General features: G+C 67.6%; 1 protein-coding gene across 1 annotated transcript; it reads right to left on the bottom strand.

Moving 5' to 3' along the window:
- Positions 1-8,176: 8,176 nt before the first annotated feature.
- On the bottom strand, positions 8,177-13,885 carry SLC25A10 (solute carrier family 25 member 10). Its single transcript, XM_086624076.1, has 11 exons — positions 13,796-13,885; positions 11,437-11,556; positions 11,156-11,270; positions 11,025-11,073; positions 10,594-10,635; positions 10,359-10,402; positions 9,831-9,901; positions 9,630-9,722; positions 9,306-9,383; positions 9,146-9,202; positions 8,177-8,312 (listed from the first exon to the last, which is right to left on the bottom strand). The coding sequence occupies exons 1-11, from the start codon at positions 13,883-13,885 to the stop codon at positions 8,211-8,213; spliced, it is 861 nt and encodes a 286-aa protein (XP_086480202.1). The 3' UTR covers positions 8,177-8,210.
- Between the last annotated feature and the right edge of the window lie 473 nt (positions 13,886-14,358).

The following is a 14,358-nucleotide window of genomic DNA, read 5'->3' on the forward strand; positions in this document are numbered from 1 at the left end:
TGGACACTGCGGCATCACCCCACCCAGCCTCCCCCCGGCACTGGCCAGAGTGCCGCGCTCCCGGGCCAGACACTGCTCCCAGGGCTTCCCGCTCTGCCTGTGCCTATTTTTATCCCTGGGAAAGTCGTGTTTCCTCCATGCAGCCCCACTCGCCATGTCGCAAGCGGCTGCCTGAGAAGCTCATTAATCAGCGCGTGGGGCTCCAGATGCGGCTCGGGGAGCTGGACCTGCCAGCGTGCGCCGGATTTAGACAGTCCCAGCACAGAAGGAACTGTCTCCTGGGACAGACTGCACTGGGTGGGCTCTGGGAACGGGGACCTTCAGTGGGTGCTCGCTGGCCCCCTGCCCACATCACCATCCCTGTCCCGCTGTCAGCCCCACGCCAGTGTCCCTGTACCTATCCCCCCCCAGTCCCACACCAGCATCCCCACCTGCCTCATCCCACCATCGCCCGTGGCCTGGCCCCGTGGGGACCTCCCAGTGCCCGTCCCCTGCCCTGCCAGGAAATGCCCCTCCCAGGCACCACGGGTCAGCAGTGAACTCGCTGTCGGCCCCTCTCCGCGTCCCGGGGAGGCAGCTTTGGGGCAGAGGTGTCTCTATTTTTAGCTGCTGCAGTGGGATTTAGCAGCGGGGAGGCCTCTGCCCCAGACTCCCCCCAGGCTGGCAGCTGCTCCCCCGGCCCCGGGCCCGGCCGCAGCCAAGCTGGGCACACTGCACTGGGTGAGGGGTCCTGGCATGCAGGGCTGGTCACACTCCTCGCCTCTGTCACGGGGCTCCCGCCCTGCCCAGGCCCTTTGCCCCAGCTGCCCTCGGCGCCGCGCAGCCGCGGTGCCATGGCAGCCCCCTGCTCCCCACGGTGCAAGGGCCCTGGCAGCTCGGCCGCCCCGCAGCGCGCTCTCGGGGACGCACGGGCGTGCAGGAGGAGCTGTGGACCAGCTGTCCGTGGTTCAGCACAGGCAACGACAGGAAAGGAGAAGTGGCCCCACGCGGCCAGGACGGCAGAGTCTGGGGCGGCTTGGGCCGCTGGCAGCGCTGAGCACCTCCCTGGGAGCTGGCACTGCCCAGCATCAGTGCCTGCAGTGCTGGAGCAGCAGTCTCTGCCGGCTGGATGTGCCACAGCCACTGCTGGCAGGAGCCTCTCTCTCTCTGCTGTGCCCGCTGCTGCCAAAGGCAGCACCACGGGTGGGACCTGGCTCCCCCTCACCACCTCCTATCGTCCTGCTGTGCTCCATCAGCTCCCGGTGCCGCATGCCCCTGCCCTGGCATCTCGCCCTCAGCCAGGCCAGGCTTTGGGGGGACCCTCTGCCACACCGAGCCATGGGCACTGAGTGGAGGGTGCCTGGCATGTGAGGGGGTACGTCTGCTGGGGCTGCAGTGGGCACACAGGGGACTTTTGCCCCATGCTCTTGTTGGGCAACGCGGTGTGTTCCTGTGTCATGGCTCTGCGGCTACTGACCCCCGTGGAGGCCGGGCTGCAAACACCTGGCACTGCCCCGCTGTGACGGGGACCTCGCGCTCACTCAGGAGAGGAGGAAAGAGGAATCAGCCACAGGACGGCTGTTCCCATCAATGCTGGCAGCCCCAGTGCTGGGGGGCTGCACGTGCCAGACCCAGGCACCGTCCCCTACCTCGGGGCGGGGGGAGCAGGGTGGTCACTGGTGCCCACATCCGTGGGCTGAGCCCTTCCCGAGTCAGTGCCAGCCCCTGCAGCGGTGAGGGCAGAGCAAGGGCTCCCTCTCCCTGGGGACCAGCTTCTCCGCAGCTCCTGGAACTGCCCCCTCCCAGTGGCTCACAGTCCGGCAGCCGCCGGCCCCGGGGTTTGCTGGCAGGCGGGGGCCAGGGCGTGCAGCCTGAGAGGGGCCGGGGCACACTGAGTACCCGGGCACACTGTGCCGCCGGGCTGCTGCCACCAGTGTGGCATCGCACCAAGCCATCGGGAATGGATGGGAAAACACTTGTGTCGGGATTTTGCCCCCCACCCGCAGGTGTGCAGCCCCCGCGCTGCCCTGCAGCACCTCTGCCCACGCCGAGCGCCCGGCCGTGCCCAGAGGACAGACGCTCTCTTCCTCCCGTCCAGGTCATCTTCCCCCAGGGATTCTGCCGCCCTCGTCGGCGCCGGGCTCTGGCTGCCACCACACGTGCGAGGGAACGAGCTCCACGTCTGGGATCGCAGCGGCCAATTGCTACATGGATCAGCGGCTCCGTGAAGCCTCTGTGGGGACCCTCATGGGCATCTGCAACGTGACCCGGGAGCACCCTGGCACAGCCACGGCCCCTACAAGCGCCAGAAGGCTGGTGCAGCCCCCCGCAGCTTGGACCCATGAGCGCAGCCTGGCACCCAGCACAGGGCCGCTCGCTCAGGAGGTGGCAGTGGGGGCTGTGTGCCCTCCCGGAGCAGGGATTAGCCCCCAGTGTGCTAATGCAGCGCTTTCCACGGCTGGCTTGGCTTTGAGCTCAGAGCTACAAGCCAGCGCGGCAGGGGCTTCGGCACTTGGCAGGGGTGGGGACGGTGCAGGGCCAGAGCTGATGCAATGCCAGCGCGAAGCCTGGCGCTGCAGATGCTGCTCCACTTTCCACCCAGGACCACGGCAGACAGGACAAGTGGTGGGGGGAGACAGCCGCGGTGGGGAGGCCCACAGGCTGTCCCCATCTGTGTCCCTGCCCCAAGCTTGGGGATGCCTCCTGCTCCCCACCTGCAACCCACAACTGCTCCAGTCCTGCCCCGTGAAGCGATCGCAGGGAACATGGGCAGTGGGGGAACAGCTCAACTGTCTGGAGTAGCCCTGGTGCTGCAAGACTGCAGCTCGTTTGCACAGAGCTACACGATTGTGGAAATGCTGAGCAGCAGCACATGGAGAGAACCAACGTCACCAGGCTCCAAAGATGTCGGATTCTGTGTCACTTTGGACCAAGGAAACCTAAACCAACACTGACAGCGTTTTTGTCAACAGCAACACAGGATGCAAACAAATGGCACTCGCCCCATGCCATGGGGACGACCAGTCTTTGCATCACCTCCACGGCTGCCCTGCTACCAAGAGGGACGGTCAAGGGCATCTTTCACAGCTGCCCGGTACCAGAGAGGGAGCACGGTCTGCAGGCATGGCCGGGCAGCCAGGCAGGGGTCCAAATAACCCTGGTCTCAGCAGGCTCTGGCAAGGGGACGCTGAGCCACGCAGCGCCTCGGTCCTGGCTGGGGAAAACGGGTTTTTCTTGTTCATTGCACTGCATGAAACCCCATCAAATACAGGAGGATGGCACAAGCGACACGGCATGACACGTGCGGTTAGCGTGTCACAGGGGAAGCACAGGACTGGGAAAAGCCTAGGAAAAGGTCAGCGCACACAGGCGTGTGTGCACGCGTGCCTGCACTGGGAGCTCAGCATCCCGCCTCCCCAGAGCAGCTCATGTCACGAATGAACGCTGTGGTCACCACGGAGCTCGGACAACCTCCCGGTGCCTCACTGAGGAGCCAGCTCAAACCCTGCCCTGCAGCAGTGCCGCGGGGCCGTGCTCACGCCCAGCCGTCCGCTGGCGCCTGCTGCTCGAAGCCAAGTTCTCCGGACCCCCTGGGCTGGGGCAGACAGACAAGGACAGGGGTTCTGACTATGGGGGACGCAGGACAGGGCAGGATGCAACAGAGGAGCACAGCGGGGTGGACCAGAGCAGCCATCCCATCTCCTGTGCATCCGGCTTGTCCAGACCCTGTCTCTGCCTGGCACAGCGAGGTGCACGGAGCCATGCTGCGCTCGGCGGCTGGTCTCAGCCCTGCGCTGCTGATCAGGGCTTGCGGTCACATTTTTTCATTAACTATTTTTAATCCACATTTTGCCTCTTCTCAGTTCAGCCTTTTTCTCTTTTCCCCTCTCCAGGCAACAGAACATAAAAAAAATCTACACCACAGCATGCGGAAAGGAGTGGGGACTGCTGGGACAGACAGGAGCTGGCAGCTGGGGCAGCACTAACGTGCCGAGGAGGGGTCCTGCGGGCCCTAAATTTTCCTGCTGATGCACAGATGAAGCCCAGGAAATCACAGGGGCAACCACTGAATTTGGCACGGGTCAGGACACCCACACGCTGCTGAGTGCTGCGTGGGGCACGGCGGCTGCATTACAGGGTGCAGGGCAAGGTGCTGGGCAGACGCACGCTGGGAAGCGCTGGCTGGGCAGCAGCAGATGCCCCGTCCTCTGCCCGTCCAGCGGCCACAGCTCGAGGGGAGCCAGACTAACACCAGTGTGCCCTGCTCTCCCTTGGGAGCTGCCAGGCTGGGAAGCACCGCACCAGGCAGAGGTGATCGCGGCAGCTGCTTTGGAGATGCGCTTGCAACCATGAGGGCGGCAAGGTCACATACCCAACATGTCCTGGTTAAACAAAGCCATTTACCAACACCGTATTTACACAGCAGAGCTCGGGACAGAGTCACAAAGGGCACTCGCAACGGGCCCCTGCAACACCCGGAGAGCTTGGGGAGCACTGGGAAGGGTGGAAAAGTGTCCCCTGCTTCTGCCCCCTCAGCAAGAGAGACGCAGCAGACACCGCTGTGCCCATGGCAGGGAGATCCAGCGGGCACCATCCCGGCGAGGGGCTTCTCTGAGAGATGCTCGGCGCGTCAGAGCCTGGCTGGTATCACTCGCCCGGGGCTCGCAGCAGCCACGGCAGCACCCAGAGGTGCCGAGATGCCCAACGGCAGAGCCCCGTCCTTCAGGCAGGGAGCGGGCACAGCCCATCCGCGACCTCCCCAGCCCAGGACAGCCCTTGCCGAGGGGCTCAGACCCAGCGGGGCCGGCGCCCAGCACCGGCACGGCTCTGGGCTGCTGCTCCGGACTCCCGGGGCTCAAGCCGCGGCCCCGGGGATGCGCCGCCGCGACCCGACCCCACATACACGCGACCGGGCGTGCGGCACCCCGCCGGACAGAGAGCCCTGAGACCGCGGGGATGGGCTCTCCCCTCCCTTCTCCCCCCTGTTCCCCGTACCTGTCGGTGCTGGGCTCGCGGCGGCTCCTGGGCGCATCTCGGTGCTGGCGGGGACCGGGACCGGCGCGCTCGGCCGCTCCGACGAAAACTTTTGCCGGAGCCGCGGCGGCGGCGGCTGTGGCGGCTCGGGGGGAGGGACCGGGGCAGGGGGAGGGACCGCGGGCGAGGAGCCGCGTCCCGCCGCCCCGCTCCTCCAGCCGGCACAGGGGGGGGCCAGCCCGGTGCCCCCCGCCCCGCACGGCGCCGCCGGCCCCGGGTGCTGTCCGCGCGGCCCCGCATCACCGGCGGCCGCGCCCGGGAGCTGCGGGGGCGCCGGCGCTTGTCCCTGCCGCCGGTCTCCGCCGCCGGCTCCTCCGCCCCGCCCCGCTCCTGGGCACCGGCTCGGCTCGCCGGCGGGGACGGGGCGGGCGGAGCGGCGGGGGCAGCTGGACCGCCCCGGCCCCCGCGGGAGCGGGACGACGGTGCCCGCGGCTCCGGGCGGCCGGTGCAGTCCCCGCTGGGTGCCGCGGGGTCCCCCGGGGAGGCTCCCCCGGCCCCGGCGAGGGCCTCGGGACTCTCCTGCGGTCCCCGGGAGTTTCCCGACGCTGAGTCCCGCGCCCCAGTCCTGCCGGTGCGCGGAGCGGGCAGCTCGTGCCCGCGGGAGCGGGGCTCGCCGCCCTCGAGGACCCGGACAAACCTCTGCCGCGCAGCCGGTTGCTGCCTCGACCCCGCCGTTCCGGCCGCCGCTGGCGGGGACGGGTCTGGGTCCGCCCGCGCTGTCCCGCCGCAGCACCACCGGGTAAACACGTCCCGGCGCCGCAGGGACCGCCCTGGGCACCCCCGAGCCCGCAGGTGCGGGGCTGGAGCGTGGCCTGGGCAGACCCCCCAGCTGCGGGGATGCCAGCGGCCGACCCGCCGCCCTGCCCCGGCCGTCGGGCACAAACATATTTACCTTGGGCCGACGGCCGTGGCGGCCACGCGGGCTGCGGCAGCTCGGGGACACCGAGTGTCCTCCCAGCTGGAGCCCGGCCCCCGGGGCTCCCCAGAGCCCCCCAGCCGCTACCCCCAGCCAGGGTCCCGCTCTGCCCGGCTGCTCGCCCACTGGAATCCCACTGACTCACTGCCCGGGGGTGGGCAGGGGCCTGGGCAGAGGACAGGATGGGACCAGGAGGGAGCAGCCAGCCACGACCAGCGCAAACGCTGGTGGCAACAGGCTGTTGACAGGCCGGGGGCCTCTCGTTTCCCGATGCTCAGAGATAAGAAGCGCTCCCGCAGCTGCTGGACGCTCCGTGCTCCAGGCTGTGTCTGGCACACGCTGTCCTGCCGGCGTGGCTGTGGCACAGCTCAGCTGCCATAAGGGATGTGGGAAGAGGGTATGCAAGTGCCAGGAGCGCAGGGCTGGCCCAGCCCGCAGGACCATGGCTCAGCTTGGAATGTCCCTGCCGCCCGCTGGCACAGGGCCGGGCAGGGCTCTGTGCCGCCGTAGGGTGATGGCCAGCCAGGGCAGTGCCCTGCAGATCCATTGCTCTCCTGCTCCACGTCGGCCTTTTGTGTGGGGTCAGAGCAGCGCCCGTCAGCCCTCGAAGCAGTGCTGGGGTGGCTGGAGGCACGAGGAAAGCAGGCTCAGCTCGCCCCACGCTCACCTGCCCACAGCTCTCGTACAGGGCCAGGCACAGGAACAAAGCAGCGATGCCAGCCAGCATCATTAGACCTCGTTAAGGTGACGAGCTTTCACTTCTCCGCTGTCCCAGGCTGGCTCTGTTCCGCCTGCCGGAGCCCAATTAGTGTCACATCCAGGAGGCAGCTCCGGCAAAGAGGCAGAGGCGGGCGGGCGCCCTCGGCACAGCGCTGCTCAGGAGCTGCCCACTCGGCTGAGACCAGGCTCCCCGCTGCATGGGGCCGGGAGGCACTGGGCACATGTGCCCTTGGGGCTGCGCTGCGGGTACAGAATGGGGTGAAGTCCCCCCCTGCCCAGCACAGTGCTGAGGGACCAGCCTTGCTCTCCTCCCTCTGCTCCAATCCTGAGCTCTCGTGCAGCGGGAGGGGGCACAGCAGCCCCCCATCCTCCCCACGCGAGCAGGACACCAGGCCCTGTGCTTGTTCCACTCTTTATTTATATATTAAGGTCACAGATATTCCAGTTCTTTGATCCCTCGGGGCCACCACGCACAGGGCTGCACACCGCAGAGGGGCTGGTGCCTGCAGCCCCTGGTCGCAGGGTGGTGCAGGGTGGAGGGGGCCATGAGGCAGCCTCGGAGCCCTTGGGGCCAGGGTCTGCCCCAGCCTCGGGGCGAGGGGGGCAGGTGATGCCACAGAGCAGTGCTGGACGGACGCCCCTGCCCAAGGCCAGGTCTGGTGGAGGGTGAGGGCACCGCAGGCGAGCGAGCACCAGGTCCTCAAGCGTGCACTGCCTGCCCGGCTGGAGCCAGGGAAGGGCGGCACAGCTGCTGACTCTGCCCCAGGTGAGAAGGGCTCCAGCCTGTGCCCGGCCAGCAGGGCAGGGTGGCCGAGCGGCTGCCCCTCGCCCACAGGGTCCATTCTCCGTTATCATTGGTATGAGGCACAATCCCTGAAGAGCCCAGCAGCCATCAGGCGCTGGTGAGTTTTGGCCAAGCAGAAGCAGGTGTTTGGAGAGGCGGGAAGCAGAGCAGGGATGCCAGACTGTGCTGGGGGCAGCAGAGGAGGCACGTGTGGCCGGAGGCATGAAGGGAGGACAGGGCATCGCTGCACTAAGCCTGCGTCTCCCCTTGCTGCTCGCAGGAGAGGCTGGGAGCAAGCCAGCCCCGTGCCCACCGCCCCCGGCACAGGCTCTGCCACAGTGTGGTCACCCGCCCAACCAGCCCCCCAGCCCCGTAAGGCTCTGGGGCGAGGCAGGGAGCCAGACGGCCGGATCCCCCGTCCTCCCCAGGACAGCGCAGTCCTGCTCCCTGGAGCCCTGTATGGGCCAAGGCTGAGGGAGGTGAGGGCAGAACTGTGGCCAGTGGGGCAGGGGGAAGACAGCAAAAAAACCCAAACCAACAGTGCAGAGGGGACAAGAGGCCCAAGAATATCCCAGAGGTAATGGAAGTGCTGAGAACCGGGGGGAGAGAGGAGAGAGGAGTCTGGGCCTGGCTGGCCACAGGCACTGGCAAGGCACGGAAGTGGGGATGAGGGGTAGGGGGAGCGGCACTGGCCCCAGACGGGAGAGAGGTTCTAGGATGTCAGCAGAGACCCGCACACTCATCCCGCTGGGGCGAGGCAGGGTCCCGTCCCCCTACTCAGGTGATCACTTTGATCCCAAAATATTTGCGCAGCTGTTCCAGGAAGACAAAGGTGAGGACAGTGTGAGGAATGAGCCGGATGGCAGCAGGAACGAAGCCCTGGAAGGGGACAGCGAGAACGAGGAGAGTCAGCACACCCCTGGCCCTGGGCTTCCCCGTCAGGGTCATGGGTGCCCAGCAGCCCAGCCCACAGGAGCGGCGCGAGCTTGCAAGCGTGGCGGAGCGGCTGGCTGGGCATGCAGCATGAGCTCCCAGGAGCTGGGTCCTTGGTAGCAGGCAGAGACTGCCACAGCGGTGAGGGAGGCACCGCAGCCATCGCTGTGCACACAGATCCCAGCACCATGCAGCAACCCCTCTGCCCCAGAACACATCAGTGCCGGCATCACCGCTACGTAGGCAGAGTCTCGGTTGAAGCCCGGCTCAGATTCCACAGCCCCCAGTTCAGAAGGGGGTTGGACGCTACTTGGGGAAGATGAGCAGACAGGCTGTAACCGGGAAAACGCCTGGCTGGCAGCATCTGGAAGAAACCTCGGGTGTGACACCTGTTTTCAGGGGCCCTCCCAGGACAGTGACTGCACCAAACCCAGGCACGTAGGGCCCAAGAGCTGACCAGTGTCTGCTGGTCAGTAACATCCAGTAAGTGCTGGAGCACCACTGCCCGTACCCACATTCCCGTTTGGGAACCCAACGGGTGCAACAGGGCAGCTGCTGCAGCGCCCGGGCCAAGGCTGCTATCCCAGAGGAGGCCAAGGCTCACAACGCTCCGGGGCCAATCCAGTGCCAGGATTGCAGGAAGCAGTTGGGCTGTTGGCAGCAGAGCCTGAACAGCTCCTGCCCCAGAACGGTTTTGGACCTTGACCTCTGCTCCCAGCCTGGCCCCATCTCCCCGCACTCCACCCTACCAGCCCATCCCACGCATCCCAGCCAGGTACCTTGTAGAAGGCCAGGGGGCCGAGCTTGGCAGTTTCCATGGCACAGTGGGCAACACCCTGGAGCGAGAGGGAGAGAGATGAGGAGGTGCCCGGTGGCAGAGGCCAGTGCGGAAAGGGGACAGGTCCAGCAGCAGCAAGGTGGGCAGGACAAGCTACTCACCCGGTACTCGCCCTGGGAGTTCATGAGGCGAGTCTTGAGCACATCCAGGGGCTGGCACAGGAATGTGGCACATCCACCCTGGGGAGAGTCAGCAGTGGTCAGCAGCTCCGGCTCACGGAGGAGACCCAGATGGCAGCAACTGCGACGGTCACTGGAGAGATCCGGAGCCCTGCCTGTGCCCAGCGCCATGCTGGGAGCCCCACTGGAGCCTCTCTGCTCAGCCCCACTTCATCAGTGCCGCAAGGCAGCGCTGGCAGCCCCCGTCTGGGGTCCTGCAGGCAAACCCAGTCCCAGTCCTGCCTCCCCGAACCCAGCCCTGCTCACAGCGATGAAGCTGGCCAGGAAGTGAGTGAAGATGTTGTCTGACAGGAACCCAGTTGCGAGAACCAGCTGCTTGGCCTGGTCATAACAGGAGAGCTGCGGAGACATGGCATATTAGTGACACGTCCACCCTCCTCACCATGCCAGTGACTATCCCTGTCCCTGCCCCGGGCACCTACTTACTGCCCAGCAGAGCTGCCCTACCTGCCCAACAGTGACTAGGGCCCCTCGGCTGGATGCCATCGTCGCTCCCGAGAAGAGTTTCTTCAAGCCCTCTGTGGACAATCAGATCAGATCAGCACAGCCCTGGGACGGCACTCATGCTCCCCCTCCCCCAGGAGCCTCCTCCCCTGCCCAGTCTGTGCCCCAGACACCTCACACAACGGCGCTTAAAACGCACGACAGCAAAGATGCTGCACAAAAGGAGAATCTTTCGGAACAGCCCTACCTCCTCCCTGCTGCTGTTCATTCCCTTTCCCACCTGCTCCAGCTTTTTCACAGCGGCTCCCGCCAGGTCTCTTTTCCCCAGCCAGGTGATGCAGAGGTGCCAGGCGCTGCCCGACCCGCGGCTCCCCAGCCCCATGGACCCCATGGCCACCCCGTCCCCTCTCCCTGCCCCGGTTGAGCGAGCACCCGCGGCAGCTCCCAGAGCTCCCAGTGCCACTCCTGACACTCCAGCTCAGCGGGGACACCCCGGGCGGGCTCACCCTACCCGGGCTGGCACGGCCTCACCTTCCCGAAGGACGCGGTACATGCCGTCCAGGGCATGGGAATAGCTGGAAGGAGCGAGAGGGGAAGGCGTCAGGGTCTGCGGCTCCTCGCACCGGGCGGCACCACCGCCCGAGCGGGCAGCTGCAGCTCCCGGGGCCGCGGCCACGGCCCCGCCGCCCCTGGGAACGGGGCCGCCGGTGCGGTGCTGCCCCCCCGCGGCCACACGGACCCCCGGCGCCGGGAGCCCCCCACTCACTTGCGCCGCAGGGACGGCGGCTGCTTCACGTCGTTCTGCATCCTGCAAGGCAGAGCACCACGGGGTGAGCGGCGGCCACTGCCCCGCTGCCCCCCCGGTCCCGGGGGCCCAGGGCAAGCCTGGCCCTGCTCAGGGCAGCAGGCAGAGGCCCAGCAGACAGATGGCATCGCCTGTTTGCAAAGGGACAAGAAAGCTGCCTCCAGCCCCGTGCCCCGCCACAGAGACAGACAGGGCGCTGCAGCTGTCACGCTGAGTGGCAGAACAACTCTGGGCCGTTGGATACGGAGCTCCCCGCCGGGGCTGGGCACTAACGACGGGGCAGCCTGGTCAGGGGAGAAGTCAGGAACACGGAGAGCATCCCACCATCCCGACTGCTGCCGCACGCCAGCCACAAGCCTCCCTCGCCAACACCGGGTGCAGGAAGAACTGACCTGACATTCACCATGTCTGCCGGGGTCCCCACGAACCCACCGGTGAAACCTGCAGCCAGAGAAGAGCTGGGGTCAGGGGGCTCCTCCTGCCCGAGGGAGTCCAGGGCTGAGGGACCCTCTCCCTCGCTCACCTCCCACCGCACCCAGCAGCACTTTCTGGTAGAAGGGGGGAGGCCCCTGGCTGCCCTGGCCCAAGCGGTCCCTCGCGGTCTCGTAGATGGCAAAGCGAGTCAAGGAATAGGTCATCTGGAGGAGAGCGAGAATGAGCCACTGAGCCCCGCTGGGTGCCTGCGGCTCAGGGCAGCCTGTCAGCTCCAGTCCCGCTGCCAGGTGTGGAGGGCAGCACGGCATGGCAGCAGCTCTGTGCTGGCCTCCAGGGACAGCGAGGCCGTCAGGGCACGGCGGCACTCACCTGCCGGCACAGCGAGGCGCTGAGCCCGTTGTACAGAGCCAGGAAGCCGTCGGTGCGGATCACGCGCATCGCCATCCCCATCATCCGCATCTTCACCTCCTGCTGCGTCTGCAGGTGGACCTGGGGCAGAGTCCGGCAGCATCAGGGCACCAGCCCAGTGCTGCGGCTGGGCAGACACAGGAGAGCGCAGGGCAGCAGAGCAGGGATGGCCGCTCCGAGTGCTCGTCAGGGTAACTCGTTAGCACTTGTGCAGGAGCTTCCATGCAAACAGCGATAGCTCCAGGCTCCCCACACCTGAGCAATACTTGGAAACTGGCCCAGCGCAGCATGAGCGCAGTGGAGGCCAGCAGGAGAAGGGGGAGTGCCAAGGCACCTGCCCACAGTCCCTCCGGGTGCCTGCCCAGCTTGGTGGCCTCAACAGCACGCCCCAAGATGAAGCAGTAGCGCCTGCTCCTCCAAGAAAGGCCCTGGGCCATGTCGGGGTGGGGAGGATCCAGAAACACGTGAGCAAACGAGCAACCAGTGCGGGTTTGCTCTGTCAGGGCGGGTGAATTCATGACCTCCCGCTGCCCTACACCCTTGCCATGCCAGGCAGCGCGCCTCCAGAAGCAACTTCCCCTCCTCCCCGGCCGCAGGAATCGCAGAAGCAGGAAGACAACCCCGCAGCCCCGCTGACCAGCGCCGAATCGCTCCCCGCCGCGGCCAGGCACAGCCCAGGCGCTGCCCTCCCCACCCGCAGCAGCCCAGCACGTCCCACCATCGCTGGAGGCAGCGCCAGCGGGACTGCGGGGGCCGGCCAGGGCAACGGAGCCGTGTCGGCCGGTGCCAGAGCACGTTCCGCGCGCACCCACCTGACCCCACGCTACAAAGATCACAAGTGGGTCAAAGGCCCCAGGAGATAAAATTAAAGGGAGCAAAGGGCCGCTGGCAGGGGACCAGGCCTGGCTCCTGCTGCAGAAGCCCCGGCACGGCTGGGGCGTGGGACGCGCAGCAGGACGCTGGGAACAGCCTCCATCTCCCGCGCAGGGCAGCAGCGGGGGTGCAGGGAAGGCGCCTGTCGTCCACCCCGGCAGGCAGATTTCGGATGTCAGGGACCAGAGCTCGCGGCGTGCCGGAGCTGGGTGAGTGGCTTCTAGGCAGCCCGGGGCAGAGGCACTGGACGGGCAGGCAAGGCAGCCATGCCTGGAAGCACGCTGCTGCCCGCGGTCCCAGGGGCACAGGAAGGGCAGGCAGCGGAGGAGCTGGCCGGTGCTGTGGTCACTGCTGCAGGGTGAGCAGCCCCAGGAGTGGCCAGTGGCCACACTGTGCGGGCTCAGGGCTTCCGGCAGGGGCGCGGGCACCCTCCCACCGGAGCCAAGGTCCAAAGGTGCAGTGAAGCGCCCTTGGCCCCCTGCCCGGCCAGAGTCTGCGGCCCCTTGTGCTTCCTGACACCTGGCACCAGCGCCCACTGCGGGGGAGCTCTGGGCCAAAGGCAGATCCACATTCAACACTCAGGTGTGAACCCTCTGGCAAAACCAGCCGGCTGGCCTGGGCTGCTGACGGCCGCGGGGCACTCAGGGGCCATGCGTCCATGGGGACGCGGCCCAAAAGTCACACCCGTCGCGCTGGCACAGAGACAGACCTAGAGGCATGTGCCAGACTAATTCCCCTTCTTAGCGCCTTGCCAGGGCATCCTACTCAAGCTCCCACGGGCTGCCAGCCACCTCCACTGGGCAGACGGGACCGGCGGGGCACAGCAACAGACAGAGCTCTGGGGAAGTGGCATCCCCCTGCCAGTGCTGGCTTCTCTCCCGGGCCTGTGCCTGGCACATCGTCCCCTCTCTCCGTGCAGCGGGACAGGACGGGGCTGCCTGTCCCGAGCCTTGCCCACGGGCACGGCGGGCCCTGCTCCGGGCTCGCTCTCCCGCTCCCCCCGCAGCCTGCCCGGCTGCCAGGCTCACCGCTGCTGGGCTGGCACACGGCTCCGGGCAGCGCTGGCGCGGGGATGCCCGGCTGGGTGACATCTTGGCTCGAGGACGCGGCGCCCGGCGGGCCCGTGTTCAAAGCCGCAGCCGGGGCAGGGCTGGCCGGGGCGCCCTCCGTGCCCCCCCGGCCGCCTCCCGAGCCCCCCGGGATCAGCCCCACACCGGCCCCCGGGCCGGGCCCGCGCCCCCGCCGCCCCCCGCATTCCCCCGTCCCCTCCCCGCCGTGCCCGTGCCCGTGCCCCGCAGCCGCCCCCCCCAGCAGCCGTTCTCCCCTCCCGTTACCCCCCCAGCAGCCGTTCTCCCCTCCCGTTACCCCCCTAACAGCCGTTCCCGCCTCCCGTCCCGTCCTCCCCCCCCCCCAGCGGCCGCTCCCCCCTCCCGCCCCCCCCGCGCACCTTGAGCAGGTCCAGCGGGTGGGTGCAGCACGCGGCCCCGCACGAGGCGAGGCCGCCGAAGTACCACCGCGACACGCGCCGCTCCGCCATCGGCGCCGCTCTCCGTTAAGCCACGCCCCTTCCCGGGGGGGCGGGACAAGGCCACGCCCCCTGCGATAAGCCACGCCCCCTCCTCCCGCGATACCGGGGCCGCAGCGAACGAGCCCAGGGCCGTCGCGGCAGCTCCACCGCGGTTATGGCTGCCGCGACTGCCCTGGGCTCCAGGAATAGGGTTCCCACCCCCCCCCCGCCTCTCCCCGTTAATAATTAACGGCGAATAATTAACGGCGCAGTCGAACTGGCCCGCGGTGCGGCGGGTGTACAGTGTGGATAGCAGGGTACGGGCGTGAGACCCCCGGGCAAGGGGGGGTTTGGGGACAGAGGAATCGTTTCACGGGTTTTGTTTTTTTTTGACGTTTATGTAGAGTTCGTTGCGATGCCGGAACTCGGCAGCAGCCCGCCACACCGGACAGCGCTCCTGCACCGGATCACTTCGGGAGAGCGCTCCCACCGCACGCCTACAG

This window comes from Tauraco erythrolophus, chromosome 20 (assembly GCF_009769465.1).
Source record: "Tauraco erythrolophus isolate bTauEry1 chromosome 20, bTauEry1.pri, whole genome shotgun sequence".
Classification (NCBI taxonomy): domain Eukaryota; kingdom Metazoa; phylum Chordata; class Aves; order Musophagiformes; family Musophagidae; genus Tauraco; species Tauraco erythrolophus.

What these genes read in the sequence shown, in the direction of transcription:
- SLC25A10 (XM_086624076.1), bottom strand. Translation starts at nt 13,885, where the DNA reads ATGGCGGAGCGGCGCGTGTCGCGGTGGTACTTCGGCGGCCTCGCCTCG. An exon ending in GCGCCTCGCTGTGCCGGCAG is followed by an intron (nt 11,271 to 11,436) that starts GTGAGTGCCGCC and finishes GCTCTCCTCCAG; the next exon opens with ATGACCTATTCCTTGACTCG. An exon ending in CCGCCGTCCCTGCGGCGCAA is followed by an intron (nt 10,403 to 10,593) that starts GTGAGTGGGGGG and finishes CGCTCCTTCCAG; the next exon opens with CTATTCCCATGCCCTGGACG.